Below are 16,642 nucleotides of genomic sequence, written 5' to 3' on the forward strand. Positions count from 1 at the left end.
AGGTAAAACTAACTCACACGCTCGGAGTACCGACAGGGTGTTCCGAGCAACCGTTTCCCGCATATTCCGGGTTATGGATCGGGGCCACCACAAGCGACTGCAGGACCGTACGCACACCCAATGTGTACAGGACATACGTCTGTAGCGCGACTACAAAACCCGTATTCCTGTCTGCCTTGCAGAACGTACTCCCACACGTCGGTGCGTGTAAACATAAAATAAAAGTCGAGTGGTGGGAGCGCGTCCATTTGCCGGGCCAATCGGGTACTAGGCTTACCGCTTACCATATTTCGCGGCATGTGGCTAGTACTTTCAAAAACTTAGCCACCACTACCACACATTTCGACCTTAAAGCTTTAATCAAAACAGATAGGGTAAACTTCCAGGTCATGACACGGTACATGACCCTGTCCGTCATCCTTATAGTGGTTGCAGAAATGTAAACATGCAACTCCTAAATCGCGCGAGTGACAGGAAATCACCCGACTTCTACCGGTCCTATTAGCGAAGCATCTAACCGATAAGGACTCAGGAGCATTACATTGGATTCCTAGGATTCATGCATCTAGGGTTTCACTTCAATTCCTAGACTTAATGCAAGATATAATATAGATAGACATAGATTGCAGTGTAAATAAAGTAGTGGGATATGTCCGGGGCTTGCCTTTACTGGTGGGTCTGAAGTCAGTAAGTCAACATCTTCCGAACTTTGGTTCGGGGCTTCAGTTAATCCCTTGGTGACGTTCACTTGATCTTCAGGAACATCCTTCGTAGACTCCGGGGAAATCTCGTAGGTACCGTTGCCGAAGTAGTCGTATCTACATGTAATGCAACATTACATTCAAGCGTGCACACAAAACTATTTTATTTCACAACAAAGTTACAATCCAGCATTTATCTAACACACTATTCACATAACAACCAAAAAGATCTGAACTAAACCTAGACAGAGCTTTAGGGGGCAACTAACTAGAATCGGCTACTCGTTGAAGATTACAACAGAGCCGATTGGAAACAACGAGGGTTTAGCTGATTGATGAGTGTGTCGGTTTCCTAGGTGATCGATGAAATCATCGATTACCTTGGCAGAAGGATGATTTCTAAAGTAGTTGTCTTAACTGAGATGTGCTTAGGTGTTATCTAGGTAACTAAGTGTGGTTGTATCGACTCGATTTCGTCAGCACAACTATTGAGTGACGTACAGCCGATGGGTATGGTTAAGGGTATAGAACCGATAGATATGTAGCCGATTTCTCAGTTGATAAATCGACTGATAGAAGTGTATAGATAAGGGTGGGAAAACTAAGGATCGATCGGCCGTGTTTGACCGATACGGAAAACGACTAGAATCGGCTTGGATCGGCCGATAGCAAGAACCCTAAGATTGTGGGTGTCTTTTCGATACATCGTCTCTGTGCAGTCGATGTAGGACAGAACAAAAGAATTGTATCGGCAATAGCCGATACTAGAAAGATAACAATCGTATCAGTTAACCAGCCGATGGTAGAAGCATACCAAAAGAAATGCATCGGCTGATAACTGTTACACAGAAGTATTCTAAACTCAAAGGAAACGGATGTTTAGCGGTTGGGTTGATAACCTGACACTGAAGCATAGGTGTCGAGACGTATTAGCTAAGCAGCAGATACACATGGACTAACAGGAATCCTTATACGAAAAAGGGTCTTAAGAAGGTTGCAATCAAGACGAGAACAATGTCTTGATGGCAGGGATATGAGCGTTTGTGTGATGTATTAACTAATTACCACACTTTTCCACATGAAACATACATCCTATGATTTATCTTTCAGCTAAAACACATGCATACAATATATGGTACAAACAAAGCATTCATTCCCTAACATTTAACCTAGACCACAGATCAAGATTTTCAATTCAAGAGCATAACACAAACTTGTAAATGTTCCCTGATTTGAAATAAAGAAAGTTTTGAAAATTTTACAAAGGACACCCTAGAACTTTCTAAAATATAGCAATCAAGTCCCTGGTCGAGGAAATCAAAGAACAGGAAGATAACAACGATGTTCCGGCAAAGAAGTCGCCGGCATTAAGAAGATTCAGTAGGTTAGGTCAAACCTTGGTTGTGGAGAAGAACAGACGGAAAGTGAAGTCCCGTGGCGACAAGATCGGCGAAGAGAAAAGCTCGACGATGACGAGACTTCGTGGATGACGAAGAAGCTTGTCGGGAAAGATTGCAGTGGGTAGAGAATGGCCGAAGAGGTAATCCCCGCGGTGACTTGTGGTCTTGCTCGGCGATCGATGAGGAATAGGAGTTGCTGGAGGTCGTGGATCATGGGACGAGATGATCGAGCCGAATTGACTCGCTAGGCCAACTCCTCCGCGAACCTCAAGGTCCTCCTGCTCACGGTTTGAACTTCCTCTGTCCACACACCCTTGGCTCTTGATCTGCTCGCGCGTGGCCTGTTGTCTTGCACATACACGCGCCTGCTGAATCGAGTCGAGCCGGCCACCGGCAAAACACTTCCGCTCGCACTCACGAACACGCCGGTTCAATTCCGCTCAGACCTTCGGGTCGTGTAACTCCGCCGTCCCTTCCACCTACTGCGACGTCATTTGTTTGCCGCTACAATTGCCTCTGCTGCTCTTCTACTCCCTTGTGCGCGCTTCTGCGGCACGCACGTCCGCTCTTCGCTACTCCGCCTGATGCCGGACCTGCTCTCCGTTCCGACCTTGTCGTGTCGCAGGTCCCTTCGCGGCCGCCCTCGCTAAACTACCGTCGTGCGCAGCCTCACTGCCCTCCGTGCGGGTCTGCTTTGAGTGGCTGCACTTCAGTTTCATCTGCGCACGCCTGAGCCGCGCGCGTTCCTTGGTCTGCGTCGCGTCTTGCTTGCACCGCCCGTGTGCCGCGGCCGCCAGCTCCGCAGCTGTTGCCGCAGCTCCTTCTGCGCGCACGCGCTTGCACACTCCAGTCCGCACAGCTGCCCCTCTTTCATGCTATTATCGAACCCGTGGCCCCGGCCTTGCTGCTCTAGCGCTCGTACATGTGCCGGTCCAACTCCTGCACTTGCTCACGCCATTGCTTCACCCCGGCCGAACCACTCGCGCGCGCCGCCAACCACGCCTCCAGCGCCCTCCGCGCCCATTCCGGCGCTGCCGCGCGTCTGCGCCGAGCCGAACCATCTCTGTTCGCGTCGCCCTGCACTGTGCCCAGCACTTCAGCTCCCGCACGTACTACGCCTGAATTGGTGCCTCTCCTCCTGTGCGCACGCTTCCTCCAGCCCACCCCCGGTGTTTTGCTCTGCCAAAGCCATCTCCGTCCGAGCTGAGTTTCGCTCCTGTGTCTGCCGTTAGCGCCTGCCTCCGCTTGGGCGCTCCTCTCTCCGCGCGCCACCCGAGCCAGCGCTGCCTACTGCTCGGCCTCCACGCGCTCCAGAGCTCCACCTGGGCCACCCGCAAAGCGCCTGCGCGCCAACCCCCGCGCCTTCGGCCACCTTGCCTGCGCACGCCCGCGAGCCGTCCACGCTGCACGCCGTTCGCCCGCGCTCGCCTGCGCCTGGGCCGCAACCGCCCGAGCGCCGCCAGCGCTCCCGCCTTGGGCCACCTCCACCCCGCCTGCTGCTCGCCCACCTGCCGCCGCTCGGGCTCCCCTCGCCCAGCGCGCCCCGCGCGCCTGCCGCTCATGCGCCCGCACGCGCGCGCCCCCAGGCCGCTGCCCCCGGAGCCGCCTGGACGCCCTGCACCAGCCGCTGCCTGCCGCGCCCCGTCCTGGCTGCGCCCGAGCCGCCGCACTGGCTCGCGCCCCGCGCTGCGTGACGCTGTCCGCGCGCGCCTGGGCCGCGCGCCCTTGACCGCGCCGCGCCTGGCTCGGCGCCGGCCGCGCGCCCCCACCTGGGCCCGCCAGCACTCCACCGCCTGCGCACTGCCGCATGCGCCCAGCCCTGCCTAGCGCAGCACGCCGCCCGCGCCGCTTCCTGTGCCGCCTGTGCTGATCCGAGTGAAGGAGGAGAGGGAGAGGGAGTGGATGAGGATAGGGATGGTGCTGCCAGTGAGAGGAGGAAAGAAGGAGACGGCAGGAAGAAGATAAGGTGCCAGTGATAAGAAAACAGAGGAGAAAGGGGAATGGATTTTCCCAAGGACCTACACGTAAATACAGAAAACTGTAAGGGCCTATCTGTAAAACAAAATTTCCCGTTGATTTAAAACCCAAATGAAGAAATGCCCAAAACGAAAGTTGGAGAGTTTTTCAAACTCTACAACATTGCTTTAGGACTCAAGTTCAAAAACTCAAAACTTGTATGTTTACACATGAAATTTGGAACAAAAGTTGGATTTGAATTACTTTCGTCCTAAATAGCGTAACTTTATAAAATTCAGGACCTAAATGCAAGCATTTATGACACGTCATAATGACGGGATAGACTCGTCATAATGATTGGATAGACATGTCATGATGACTTGCACTTTTACACTTTAGCCCTGAGTAAACGTGAAAGTTACTTTTGTAAATCAAACATTTGCATAAAAGGACTTGTACTTTTATAAAATCACATAAATACCCTTTTTACTTGTACTTTTAAATTTTCAAAAGTTTCCCATAAACACACATAAGCTTTATACAAACAAACACAAATTTCACACTAACAAAATATTTGCCTAGCATTGCAAATACATGAACTGTCACATATATATATGTATTGTGGTTTTCTGCAGGTACACTAACCACGATTACGAAACTAGGACGGATAGAACTTATCGACTAGTTAATAGAGAGAGATGTATTTATATTGTGCCACCGTAACTAATCACGTAAGACCAAGATTACTTGGCAGTTATTTTTGTTTGTGAGATCGAATAGTGCGTGCATGCATAATACATTAATCAACAAAATGGATCTTTAATTTTGTTGCTTTAAGAAATAGGTAACATGTTGGTATTTCTTAGTTTGGGTAAATAACAATCTTTAGCTGAGTCCCTTAAGTATCCATCTAATTTCTAGCCTTTGCTATTATCAGAAGTAGCTATCTTAATCCATTTACCTTGTGCGCTTTTCGCAGGGTAAATATATCTTACCATTTGCATTGTTGTCGCAGATGGCTGCTCCTTCCAATGCCTTTTGGGATCAGGAGGGGCACTTCCACACTAATGCCCTACACTGGGAAGGGTTTCCTCGTCTATTGTGGGAATCCTTGAGTCTGTTTCATTATACAGAGCCTCCTCAATACGATGGGGTAGAATATCGTGAAGAAGGAGTTCCTCGGTGCCGGGTTAAGATGATAATTCCTCAACGCCCTTTTCGCTCCTCATGGCATCCCATAGAAGTGGAAGTGGTTGGATATCGTCTGGTTGATACCCTTGAAACTGTTGCCTTGGAAGCTATCAAACTTTTCTGCAATCAGCATCCGACAGAAGTTGCCGCATATCCTATTGGTTTATTTCCTACCATAGATCCTGATAATTCGGAATGGAATTTTCGGACAGAGCATCTTGGTCATATGCTAGGAGATCTGGCTGAAGAAACCATCCGTATCATTACCAGGTTCATGGATGTGCAACATCATTACCAGATTCTACTGTGTCACGGTATGAGTCAGTTAACTGGTGTGGCTCAAAGCCACTATCGGAATGCTGACCGTCAAGTGACCCAAATAGTGGAATTACAAGCCTTGGTGACTCAAAAGGATGAAATCATTGCAGCAAGAGATGAGACAATCCTCCATCGAGAAGATCAGATCAATGAGAGTGATCATATTATCACTCAGCGCGACACTGTTATTGAGTTCCTACAGGCACAAGTCCATGATCTGATACTTGAAGCTGATGATGCCCAGGCTCACATTGAGGAACTGCAGCAGCAACCGATACTTCCCGCTGTACCCATAATGCCTGAAGAAGAAGAAGAAGATCTAGAAGAGATTGAGGGTGTTTCAGAGATTGACTCCGAGCATGGGGATCCTGTTCTTAGTCCCTATCACTCTCCCTCTGGCAGTCAGTCGTCTATAGGCAACTTCGACGATTTTTAGTCTAGCAAATCGTCGACTATTTAGATGTAACTTGTGGGGAGTGTAATAACTTAGGTAATATGTAACTTAGCTAGATCTTATGCCATTTGTTGTAACATAGATGGCCTGCGTAGGGATCTTTTGGATGTGTGATGCGGAGAACAATCAGAACAAGTGTTGTAATATAAGTTTCCTATTTTATCATCCTGTTCATTATCCTTATGATTCTGAAATGAGATGATTGAATGGAGTATATGCATTGTTTATCTAAGTCATATATCTTCTGAAATTGGGAGTAAGGCTATATGGTTAATGATGGACATCTCCTTTGTTTCAGATGGTTGGAGCCACGCGTGGAACCCCGGAAGGTTTTCGGGCAGATCAGGCTAGCTGTTCTCAACAAACGCCACCGCCACCTCCTAACCTTGCCGAAGTTATGGCTCGGCAAACTGAGCTGCTCAACTTGCTGGTTCAAGCACAACAGAACCAGCAACATCAACAGTTCCGCGGAGGTCGTGATGACCGCAATCCTCCCGTGGCCAGTTATCAGGACTTCATCAGTACTCAGCCTCCCTTTTTCAGTAAAGTTGAAGAACCCTTGGATGCCGATGCTTGGCTCCATATCATTGAATCGAAGTTCGCTCTATTGATAATACCTTGTGCGGACTCAAGCAAAGCTTCCTTTGCCGCCCAGCAACTCCGAGGTACTGCTCGGATCTGGTGGGACAATTTCTATGCCATGCAACCTGCAGGGCATGTTATCACCTGGGATGAGTTTCGGGCAGCCTTTAGAGCACACTATATTCCTGAGGGATTGCTGGAGCGAAAGCTGAATGAATTCTTGGCACTTACCCAAGGCACCAGTACAGTCCTGCAGTATGCACAGAACTTCAATCATCTGTGTCAATATGCAGGATATCATGCAGATAATGATGCCAAGAAACAAGATCGTTTCCGTCGAGGCCTTAATACCAAGCTCAAGGAACGCCTGAATCTAGTGAGGGCAAATACTTTCAGCGAGCTGGTTAATATGGCCTTAACTCAAGAAGATTGCATCATGGCACATTATGCTGAGAAAAAGAGAAAGAACCCTGCTGGACCCTCGAGTGCTCAATCACCGAGGTATCGGGTTGTTCCCAATACACCGTTCAGAGCACCGCAGTGGAATGCCCCAACTGGTAGATTGGTTTTCAGGCCGCCCCAACAGCAAGGAAGGTACAGACCTCCCGTTCCTCCGCAACAACCGCAACAATCTGGCCCACGGCCAAATATTCAACAAGTGCCACAGAGAAGCAGCAATTATCGCTGTTTCAATTGCGGAAGCGCGGATCATTTCATCAGAGATTGTCCGTGGCCCAAGAAACCTAATCAAGGGCAGCGCTCTACTCAGGGGAACCAGAACAAGGGCAAGAAACCGGTAATGCAAGTCCAGCAAGGGCGGGTTAATTTCACCACTCTGGCAGAACTTCCTGATGGAGCTCCCGTCATGTCGGGTACATTCTCTATTCACCACAAACCAGTTGTTACATTATTTGATTCGGGAGCAACACATAGTTTTATTAGTAACAACTGTGGTACCCGATTAGGACTCGATCTTGGTTCTACCCAGGGGTCATATATAATCTCTACCCCTGGAGGAAAAATCACCTCCAACCAAATGGCTAAAAGTGTACCAATTCAGTTAGGTAGCATAGAAATCAAAACTGATTTGGTTTTACTAAGTTTGGAGGGTATTGATATTATACTTGGGACAGACTGGACGACTAAACATCAAGTGCGGCTAGATATTTCTTCCCGAGTTGTTGAAATTGATTCACCATACTATGGGATCACCACCCTTTATCTGCCTCAGCCAAAATGTTTGCATCCTTGCACCTATGCCATTACAAATATCCAAGTCAAGGATATTCCTATAGTATGTGAATACCCCGATGTCTTTCCAGACGACTTGCCTGGAATGCCACCAGATAGAGACATCGAGTTTATCATTGAACTTCAACCGGGCACTGCTCCTATTTCAAAAAGGCCGTATCGCATGCCTCCAAATGAATTAGCAGAACTAAAAATCCAGCTCCAAGATCTTCTTGATAAGGGTTATATACGTCCAAGTGCTTCACCTTGGGGTTGTTCTGCTCTCTTTGTCAAGAAGAAAGACGATAGCCTAAGGCTATGTGTCGATTACCGTCCACTCAATGCGGTTACTATCAAAAATAAGTACCCTCTGCCCCGCATTGACATTTTGTTCGATCAGCTAGCCGGAGCTAAGGTCTTCTCTAAAATTGACTTACGCTCTGGTTATCATCAGATCAAGATTAGGCCTTGTGACATTCCAAAAACGGCCTTCTCGACCAGATATGGACTTTATGAATATCTGGTTATGTCATTTGGACTCACTAGTGCACCGGCATATTTCATGTATCTCATGAATTCCGTATTTATGCCGGAACTCGATAAATTCGTCGTGGTCTTCATCGATGACATTTTGATATACTCCAAAACCAAAGAAGACCATGCTAATCATTTACGTGTCGTTCTTCAACGACTACGTGATCATCGCCTTTATGCCAAATTCTCGAAGTGTGAATTCTGGCTGGATAGTGTGAAATTTTTAGGACATACTATTTCCAGTGAAGGCATATCGGTTGATCCAACCAAAGTTCAAGAAGTTATGGACTGGAACCCTCCAAGTTCAGTCCATCAAATTCGAAGTTTTCTTGGATTGGCGGGATACTATCGCCGATTCATTCCAGACTTTTCCAAGATAGCTAAACCCATGACTGAGCTATTAAAGAAAGAAGTTAGATTCTGCTGGAATGACAAATGTGAGGAAGCATTCCATACCTTGAGAAAACTCTTGACAACTGCTCCAGTGCTAGCTCAACCAGATAGCACTCAACCTTTTGATGTCTATTGTGATGCTTCCGGAATTGGCCTTGGTTGTGTCCTTATGCAAAACAACCGGGTTATTGCTTATGCATCCCGAGCACTTCGGACTCATGAGCAAAACTATCCAACACATGATCTTGAATTAGCATCAGTTATCCATGCTCTCAAGATCTGGAGACATCATCTTATGGGCGCTAAGTGTAATATCTACACTGACCATAAGAGCCTCAAGTATATTTTCACTCAAGCTGACCTAAATATGAGGCAAAGGCGTTGGTTAGAATTGATTAAAGACTATGACCTTGAGGTACACTACCATCCAGGCAAAGCCAATGTGGTTGCGGATGCACTTAGCCGCAAGTCACATTGTCATTGCTTATCCATATCCACCTTTAGTGACACTCTTTGCCATCAGATGAGGAAACTCAATCTAGAGATTGTTCCTCAAGGTAGTCTGAATCTGCTATCCATTGAGTCTACTCTGCAGGATAGAATCATCATGTCGCAACTACATGATGAGGGAATCAAAATCATCAAATCAAAGCTATCTCTGGGAGAAGCCAAATATAAATGTTTGCACACCGATCATCAAGGAGTCCTATGGTTCAACAATCGCATTGTTGTACCTAAAGATCATCCACTGCGTAAACAAATCTTTGATGAAGCCCATCAATCCAAATTCTCTATTCATCCTGGCAGCACCAAAATGTATCAAGATCTACGACAATATTTTTGGTGGACCAGAATGAAAAGAGAAATTGTCAAATATGTATCTGAGTGTGATACTTGCTAGAGAGTCAAAGCTAGCCACTTAAAAGCATCTGGTACACTTCAGCCATTACCCATTCCGTCATGGAAATGGGAAGACATTAGCATGGATTTTATTGTTGGTCTTACCAACACATCTCAAAAGCATGACTCCATATGGGTAATCATTGATAGACTCACAAAAACAGCTCATTTTCTTCCTGTGCATACCACTTATTCAACTAAGAAGTATGCAGAGATCTATCTTGATCAAATCGTTCGATTACACGGTGTTCCTAAAAGTATCATCTCTGATAGAGGACCCCAGTTCATTGCACACTTCTGGGAACAGTTACAATTAGCTCTTGCATCCAAACTGATACGAAGCTCTGCGTATCATCCTCAAACGGATGGACAGACTGAGCGAGTTAATCAAATTCTTGAAGACATGCTCCGAGCTTGTATTATTCACTATGGTACAAGTTGGGACAAGTGCCTTGCTCTAGCTGAATTCTCTTACAATAACAGTTATCAAGCTAGTCTTCAAATGGCTCCTTTTGAAGCGTTATACGGTCGCAGATGTCGAACTCCTTTAAGTTGGTTTGGGACCGGTGAACGCAAAATCTTCGGACCAGACCTAATCGTTGAAGCCGAAGATAAGGTTAAGGTTATTCAATCTAATCTTAAAACCGCTCAGTCCAGACAGAAAAGCTACACAGATAAGAGGAGGAAACCTCTGCAATTCCAAGTAGGAGATTTTGTCTATCTCCGAGTGTCACCTACCAAAGGTGTTCAACGTTTCGGTATAAAAGGGAAGTTAGCACCTCGATATGTCGGACCCTTCAAAATCCTCAATGTTTGTGGCCCTGTGGCTTACAAAATTGACCTTCCATCTCAATTGGCCGCTATTCACAATGTCTTGCATGTCTCTCAGCTTAAGAAATGTGTCAAAGTACCCACAGAAATCGTGGAGACCTGTGCCATTGAGATTGAACCCGATCTATCTTACGTCGAGCAACCTGTTCGAATTTTAGATACCAAGGAAAGGCTCACCAGAAGAAGGACAATTAAGATGTATAAAATCTTATGGGATCATCACACCGAGGAAGAAGCAACTTGGGAGACAGAATCTTATCTTCAACGAAATTTTCCAAATTTTCTTCAAGCCAATCCTCAAATCTAATCGTCTGATTCTATTCAGCTTCGGAATCTCGGGACGAGATTCTTTTTAGAGGGGAAGGCTGTAATATTCAGGTAATTAGAGATATAGACACTAGGTAATAGTGTGATATATGTATGCATGTTATGGTGTATATTAGTTGTAAAGAGAGAGCTAGGGGTATATTTGTAATTACTGAATTGTATAAGTACTTGAGTGTAATTGGGTAAAAGTACTACTAAGTGTCAAATCTAAATAACTATAGAGAAGAAAAGTACAAAAGTTAAGTTAAAACCTAAGAAAAATAGACTCTATATGAAACTAAGGACCTATGTGTAATTAACACAAATATAAGGGTTTACATGTGAAATGGTTGGAATATAAAAGTCAAATTCAGCTATACTTAGGGACTAATGTGTAAAAATATAAGTAATCATGACATCCCAGGAAAATTTGTAAACATACCCAAAGTTTGATCAAATTATTTGAATAAAGACAAAAGTAACTCAAATTCTACCTTAATTCATAAACTAAACTTAAGGAGTGGTAAACTTTGATTTTCTGAACTTAAGCCCTAAAACAATGTTGTAGAGTTTGAAAAACTCTAGAACTTTCATGTTGAGCATTTTCTCATTTGACCTTTGTAGCAGCGAGAAATCTTAGTGTACCGAGAGGTCCCTGCACTTTTTGAAAATTACAAACAAGCCCTTCTGACACTGCCTGCTTCTTCTTCCTCTGTCATCCCCGCTTCCCCCTCTGCTCAGCTCTGCCACCGCCGCTCACCGCTGGCGCAGGACCCCGAGCTCCAGCTTCTACACGTGCCCACGCGTCGCCCCCTGCCTCCCCCACCTCTGCTCCTCTCCCTCCCTGGCGTCTCCTGCGCTCGCCACGCGCGCGCCACCGCCGCTCGGCTGCCACCGAGCCATCGCCGTGGCAAGCTCCAAACCGACTGCCCGATCCTCGTGTTTGCACGCACTTGAGCACTACAACTATCTCGTGGAGCTATTGGTCGCATTCTTCTTTTCTTTCTCCACTCCGACGCCTCAGAACGCCGCCACCTCTTCCACCCGAACACCGGCGAGCTCGAGCTCACCGTCGCCCCACCCCTCCACAGCTGCTCCACCTGAACTGACCCCAGTTTCAGCTACACATCATCCTTGCACAGCTCCCCGGCCATTCCTTTTCCTCGCTCGGACACCGGAGCGCCGCCGCGCCGTTTCTCCCCGGCCGCCGCCTTCGGTCTCACCGTGGGCAGCACGACTCGAGCCTCCCCACACCCTCATAACCCCTTAGCCAGCACCACATCACCACCACGGAGCTCTACGGCCACTTCGTGGCATCTCTAGTGCCTTGCATCGCCTCCCCGACCGGTATTCTTCCTCGCCGCCGCCGCCACTGTCCTCGTCGATTGCCTCCGACCCGACGCGTATCCTTCCAATTGATTGTACCTACACGTTCCCCATGACGTACTGGTTCTCATGCGCAGGTTCCCTGCCGACGTTCACCGCCGGAGCCTCGCCGTCGACGGTGACCCCTCCGCCGCCACCTCGGGTCCTCGTCGAGATCCATCTTACAGACTACCCCAGCCCTCGACAAGTGGTGCAACAGAACCGCCGTAAGCCCCTGAGCCCTCTCCTCCCCTTGGACCTCGCCGCCGGTGATCGCCATCGCCGGAACACGGCTGCCCTCTTCCTGCTCTGCTTTGATCCCCAGCCCAAGGACCCCGTGTTAGAAGACTTGAAAACCCAGGGGGTTTTATGCAAACCCTTAGACTCAGATGAATAGTACCAAAGGACCCCCTTATGTAAATTATGCTGCCAACTTAGAAATGCTATATCTATTTGAGAAAAATTCATAAAAATGCAAACTAAAATTTGTTGGAATCCTTAGTTAAAGATCTACAACTTTACTTAAGGGATAAACTTCAGTTTCTGAAAGTTTGATGACCTAATTTAAATGATAAGTTTAGTCACTTGTAGACTTAGAAAATGCATAGTAATTCATAGAAAAATGATAAAATTGTGAAACTAGTTGTGTTAGTTTTCTTTTAACATGTAGAATTTAAGAAAAATAATTATTCTATCATTTAAGTGATATTTCTTAGTATATAAGTTTAATTATAATTAATGTATAAGTTAATTTTGTATGATTAATATCATAAATTTAAATGCTCTAAAATCATGAAAGTATTTGCTGGTGTTGTTCTATAATAATGTAGTCTTTTTGTTAAAATTCTAACCCAAGGTTAGGTGGGAAACAACCAAAACAATTGTACTTGTTATTGTAAGTACATAATTTAATATCGAAATGGAATTCATATAAATAAATAGTACAAACAATAGATAGAATAATTTAATTATTAGGCATCACCCCACCTGTTGTCCCATGCCATTACTTAGATACTTAGTAAAGTTAATTTAGACATTTAATGTATCTAGATAAAATAATTAATACTCGATAAATGACTGCCCAGTACAGGGTAGTTAGGTTATTTGTCGAAATGTCCTATTCTTTTATTTGGATTGCAACTTTATTGTGAAATAACATAAAAGTATATGCATTCCATAACTGGTAACTTTGCATCTCATGTAGACTCGTCCACTCTCACCGACGGAGATTACCAGCTAATCCCCGAACCAGAAGGAGTTTGTTTTGAAGACCCCGGGAACCTCGTCGCGGAATTCTCTGAAGCCCCGAACCAAGGTTCGAAAGATATTAATTTGACTAACCCCAGCCCCACCAGCGAAGGCAAGGCCCGGACATAACCCCTACTTTATTTACACTGCAAACTATACTATTTATATATATCTTTATGCATTAAGTTCTTAGGAATTGTTTGGAAACCTTAGTTGCATAATTCCAGGAACCGATGTATTGAACACTAGAATTTGAGTCCGAATAGCTGCTCTGCTTATAGGACCGATAGAAGTCAGGTGATTTCCTGTCACTCGCGCGATATAGGGATTGTAATGTTTACTTTTCTGTATTCACTACAAGGATGACGGACGGGAATTTTGTGGAGTATCATGTTTGAGATGATACCCCGTCTGTGTTGTTGAACTGGATAAGGCCGCAGTGTGTGGTAGCGGTGGTTAAGCGTTTGAAAGTACTAGCCACATGCCGTGAAATATGGTAAGCGGTAAGCCTAGTAACCAATCGGCCCGAGGAGTGGACATACCCCCCACCACATGTATTTGCATCTTTTGGTTACTTGGTTCGACGTGTAGGAATACGTGTTGCTGGGCAACCAGGAGTACGGGTTTTGTAGTCGCGCTACAGACGTACGTCCTGCACTTTGGAAGTGCGTATGGTCCTGCAGTCGCTTGTGGTGGATCTGATCCACGAGTCGGAATGAAAGGTAAACGGTTGCTTCGGAACGACCCTTTGGTGTTCCAAGCGTGTGTGTTAGGTTTACCCTTGCAAGGTTGAATTCGATTCAGAATCATCCGCTTCTCACGATGGTTGAGACTGCTTGATCCCTTTGCCACATAGAGTAACAAGAGCAACTTTGTGATTATCAAAGATGATGTTTGATTAAAGATTCTACCATGTTTGAGTAGTTTTAGGTGCTTATCTAGAATGGTTAATCAACTAGAACTTGAAAGCTAAAAGTTGAAAATAAGGATCTACTCTTTGTTGCTTTTCAGCTGAAAACCCTACCCAAAACCTGAAAAGCCTACATAAGTCTAGATACATGGCTAAGTATACCATGAGCGGGTAAGTCTTGCTGAGTATTAGTATACTCAGCCTTGCTTTTGTTGATTTACTTCAGGTAATCTCCCTGATGAGCCAGCATTCGTTACACCGTGGCCCTACCCCCTGCCTGATGGTTGGTCCGTGGAGTGGGATCCGTCCCCGGCCAACCCATATTCCGCTGAGTGATGTCGTGCCAGGGCTAGCATGATATCTGTAATAACGAAGTGTACAATATTTACGCTTTTAAACTCCGCTGCTTTGACTTAAAACTAAAACCTGTTTTGTAATAATCTCCCTTCACTGGGAACTGATGATGGTTTGTGTACTTTTGTAATATATCTGCCTGTGATGTAAAAATATAATGGCATTTATATCTCTGGACTCACCTTCGTGTGAGGTACCTTGTTGGATCCTGCGTTCGGTGGTTTATCGGGACGTTACCTGACAGGCCAAGGTATTATACCGTTTGAAGCACGAGGTAGCCCTCAAGAGAGGACTCACGTACTTGAGCCGGTATAATTCAGGTTGGTTCTACCACATAAACTATCTATCTTTATTAAAAACTTGATATTATTATGGTCATCACTCCATAATTTTATCACAATCATTACAAAGATCCAAATCAAATTGTTCTCACAAAACCAAGCACATAGGAACATTAATTAAAATTAAACAAACTATAAAGACCGTTCGAACTAGCGATTACATAAAGACTTCATCTCTAACGATAGCGGGTGTGGTAGCCAGGCTCTCCGTAGTGAACGCGCTTGCGGGGAGGTGACTCTGGCAGGTATTCGATGGTCATCACTGTCGTACTCCGGGGGTAACTCCTGATCTCCCCTTAGCTGAGCTTCCAGAATTGCCTTCTCCCTGATCGTCTTCCTCAACTTCCTCTTGACCTCCTGGATCTTTGCTCTGGCAGCATCCAAGTCAGTGCTGAGAGCGGCGACCAACTCCTGCCTGGTGTCCATAAGCAAACTTCCTTCCCTAGGGGTTGGGGCAGGAATCTGCGCATAGGTGGCACCCTTCATGCGGCGTGGGAACTGCTGAAACTCGGTGCCCTGAAGCTCATCCCGATAAGCATGGCAGAGATAGTAGAGAGCTCTTCTGGCAGCTTCACTGGTCCCTGCGTCCAAAGTCCTCCTAGGCACGTCATCAAAGTGCTTGTAGTACTCCATCCGGCTACCATACCTCTCATCCGTAACACTGATCACTACTGCCACTAACCACTCCTCCTCTTGCTGAGCATTCTTATACAGGCAAGCTTCATTACGTTGCATCAGTGGGAAGCTGATTCTCTGCATGGCCCTCCAGAGAAGTGCTGGGAATGGACCTTCGGCAAAGTCCAGGTGATGTATCTACTTCTCGTAATGGGGCTCTGGTGGCTGTGGGTCTGCTGCATCGGCTGGCTTTGGATCATCATCTGGATCCACGTCACCACCATCAGGTGCAACTGGGTCATCATCACCATCTTCAGCATTGTCTCCTCCTGCGGCACCTGAATCGGTACCGTCTCCTCCTGCAGCGTCCTCATTGCTGTCACCTGTAGCGTCAGGTGGTCCTCGGGCAGCTCCATGGGCTCCTCCTCAGTGTCAGTGTCCACCCAGCCTCCTTCATATTAGCCGTAGTAGTCATCATCGTCGTCATCGACCACCGCGAACACAGGCAAGTCCTCCGGCTGCTCGGGCTCTTCCTGATCGGGCACTTCCAGAGGATGATGGATCGGATGAGGCGGTCCACGGGTGCTCTTGCAAACGGTCTGCCTAGTTCTGGCCATATGTAGCAAAGTGAGGACAACGTAAGATAGAGGGTATTTAGAAAATGCTATAGGTGACCTTAAAGCAAGAAAAAAAATTTGGAAAACATCAACACACTTGAGAGGCAAGCATGAAGTCAAGGATGAGATAATAGTGTTATAATCAAGAAATAAGCAATTTTTTAAAAGCAAGCAAGCAGAAGCTAGGTTACTAAGCAAGATGAGACTTAAAATTCGATCATTACTAACTAGGCTAACATCCTACAGTCAACACTGCTCTAATACCACTTCTGTCACACCCGGTTTTGTAAATGGAACCGAATGCATCTTATATGTGCGCCAAGATTAAGTTCCACACATATGATAGACAATACAAGTGTATATCGGAAACAATATCATAACAAAAGAGAGTATCAT

The 16,642-nt window shown here is 46.1% G+C and overlaps 1 protein-coding gene across 1 annotated transcript in view; it reads right to left on the minus strand.

The window, feature by feature from the left end:
- Window positions 1–16,045, minus strand: part of LOC112903678 (keratin, type I cytoskeletal 9-like) — a 28,001-nt gene extending 11,956 nt beyond the window's left edge. Inside the window, exons 1-2 of the mRNA XM_025972904.1 lie at window positions 15,803–16,045; window positions 15,333–15,476 (exon numbers count right to left, since the gene is read on the minus strand). Coding sequence (XP_025828689.1) covers window positions 15,333–15,476; window positions 15,803–16,045 — 387 coding nt within the window. The remainder of the gene's footprint in view (window positions 1–15,332; window positions 15,477–15,802) is intronic.
- Between the last annotated feature and the right edge of the window lie 597 nt (window positions 16,046–16,642).

The sequence above is a fragment of the Panicum hallii genome, chromosome 8 (genome assembly GCF_002211085.1).
Source record: "Panicum hallii strain FIL2 chromosome 8, PHallii_v3.1, whole genome shotgun sequence".
NCBI classification, from domain to species: Eukaryota; Viridiplantae; Streptophyta; class Magnoliopsida; order Poales; family Poaceae; genus Panicum; species Panicum hallii.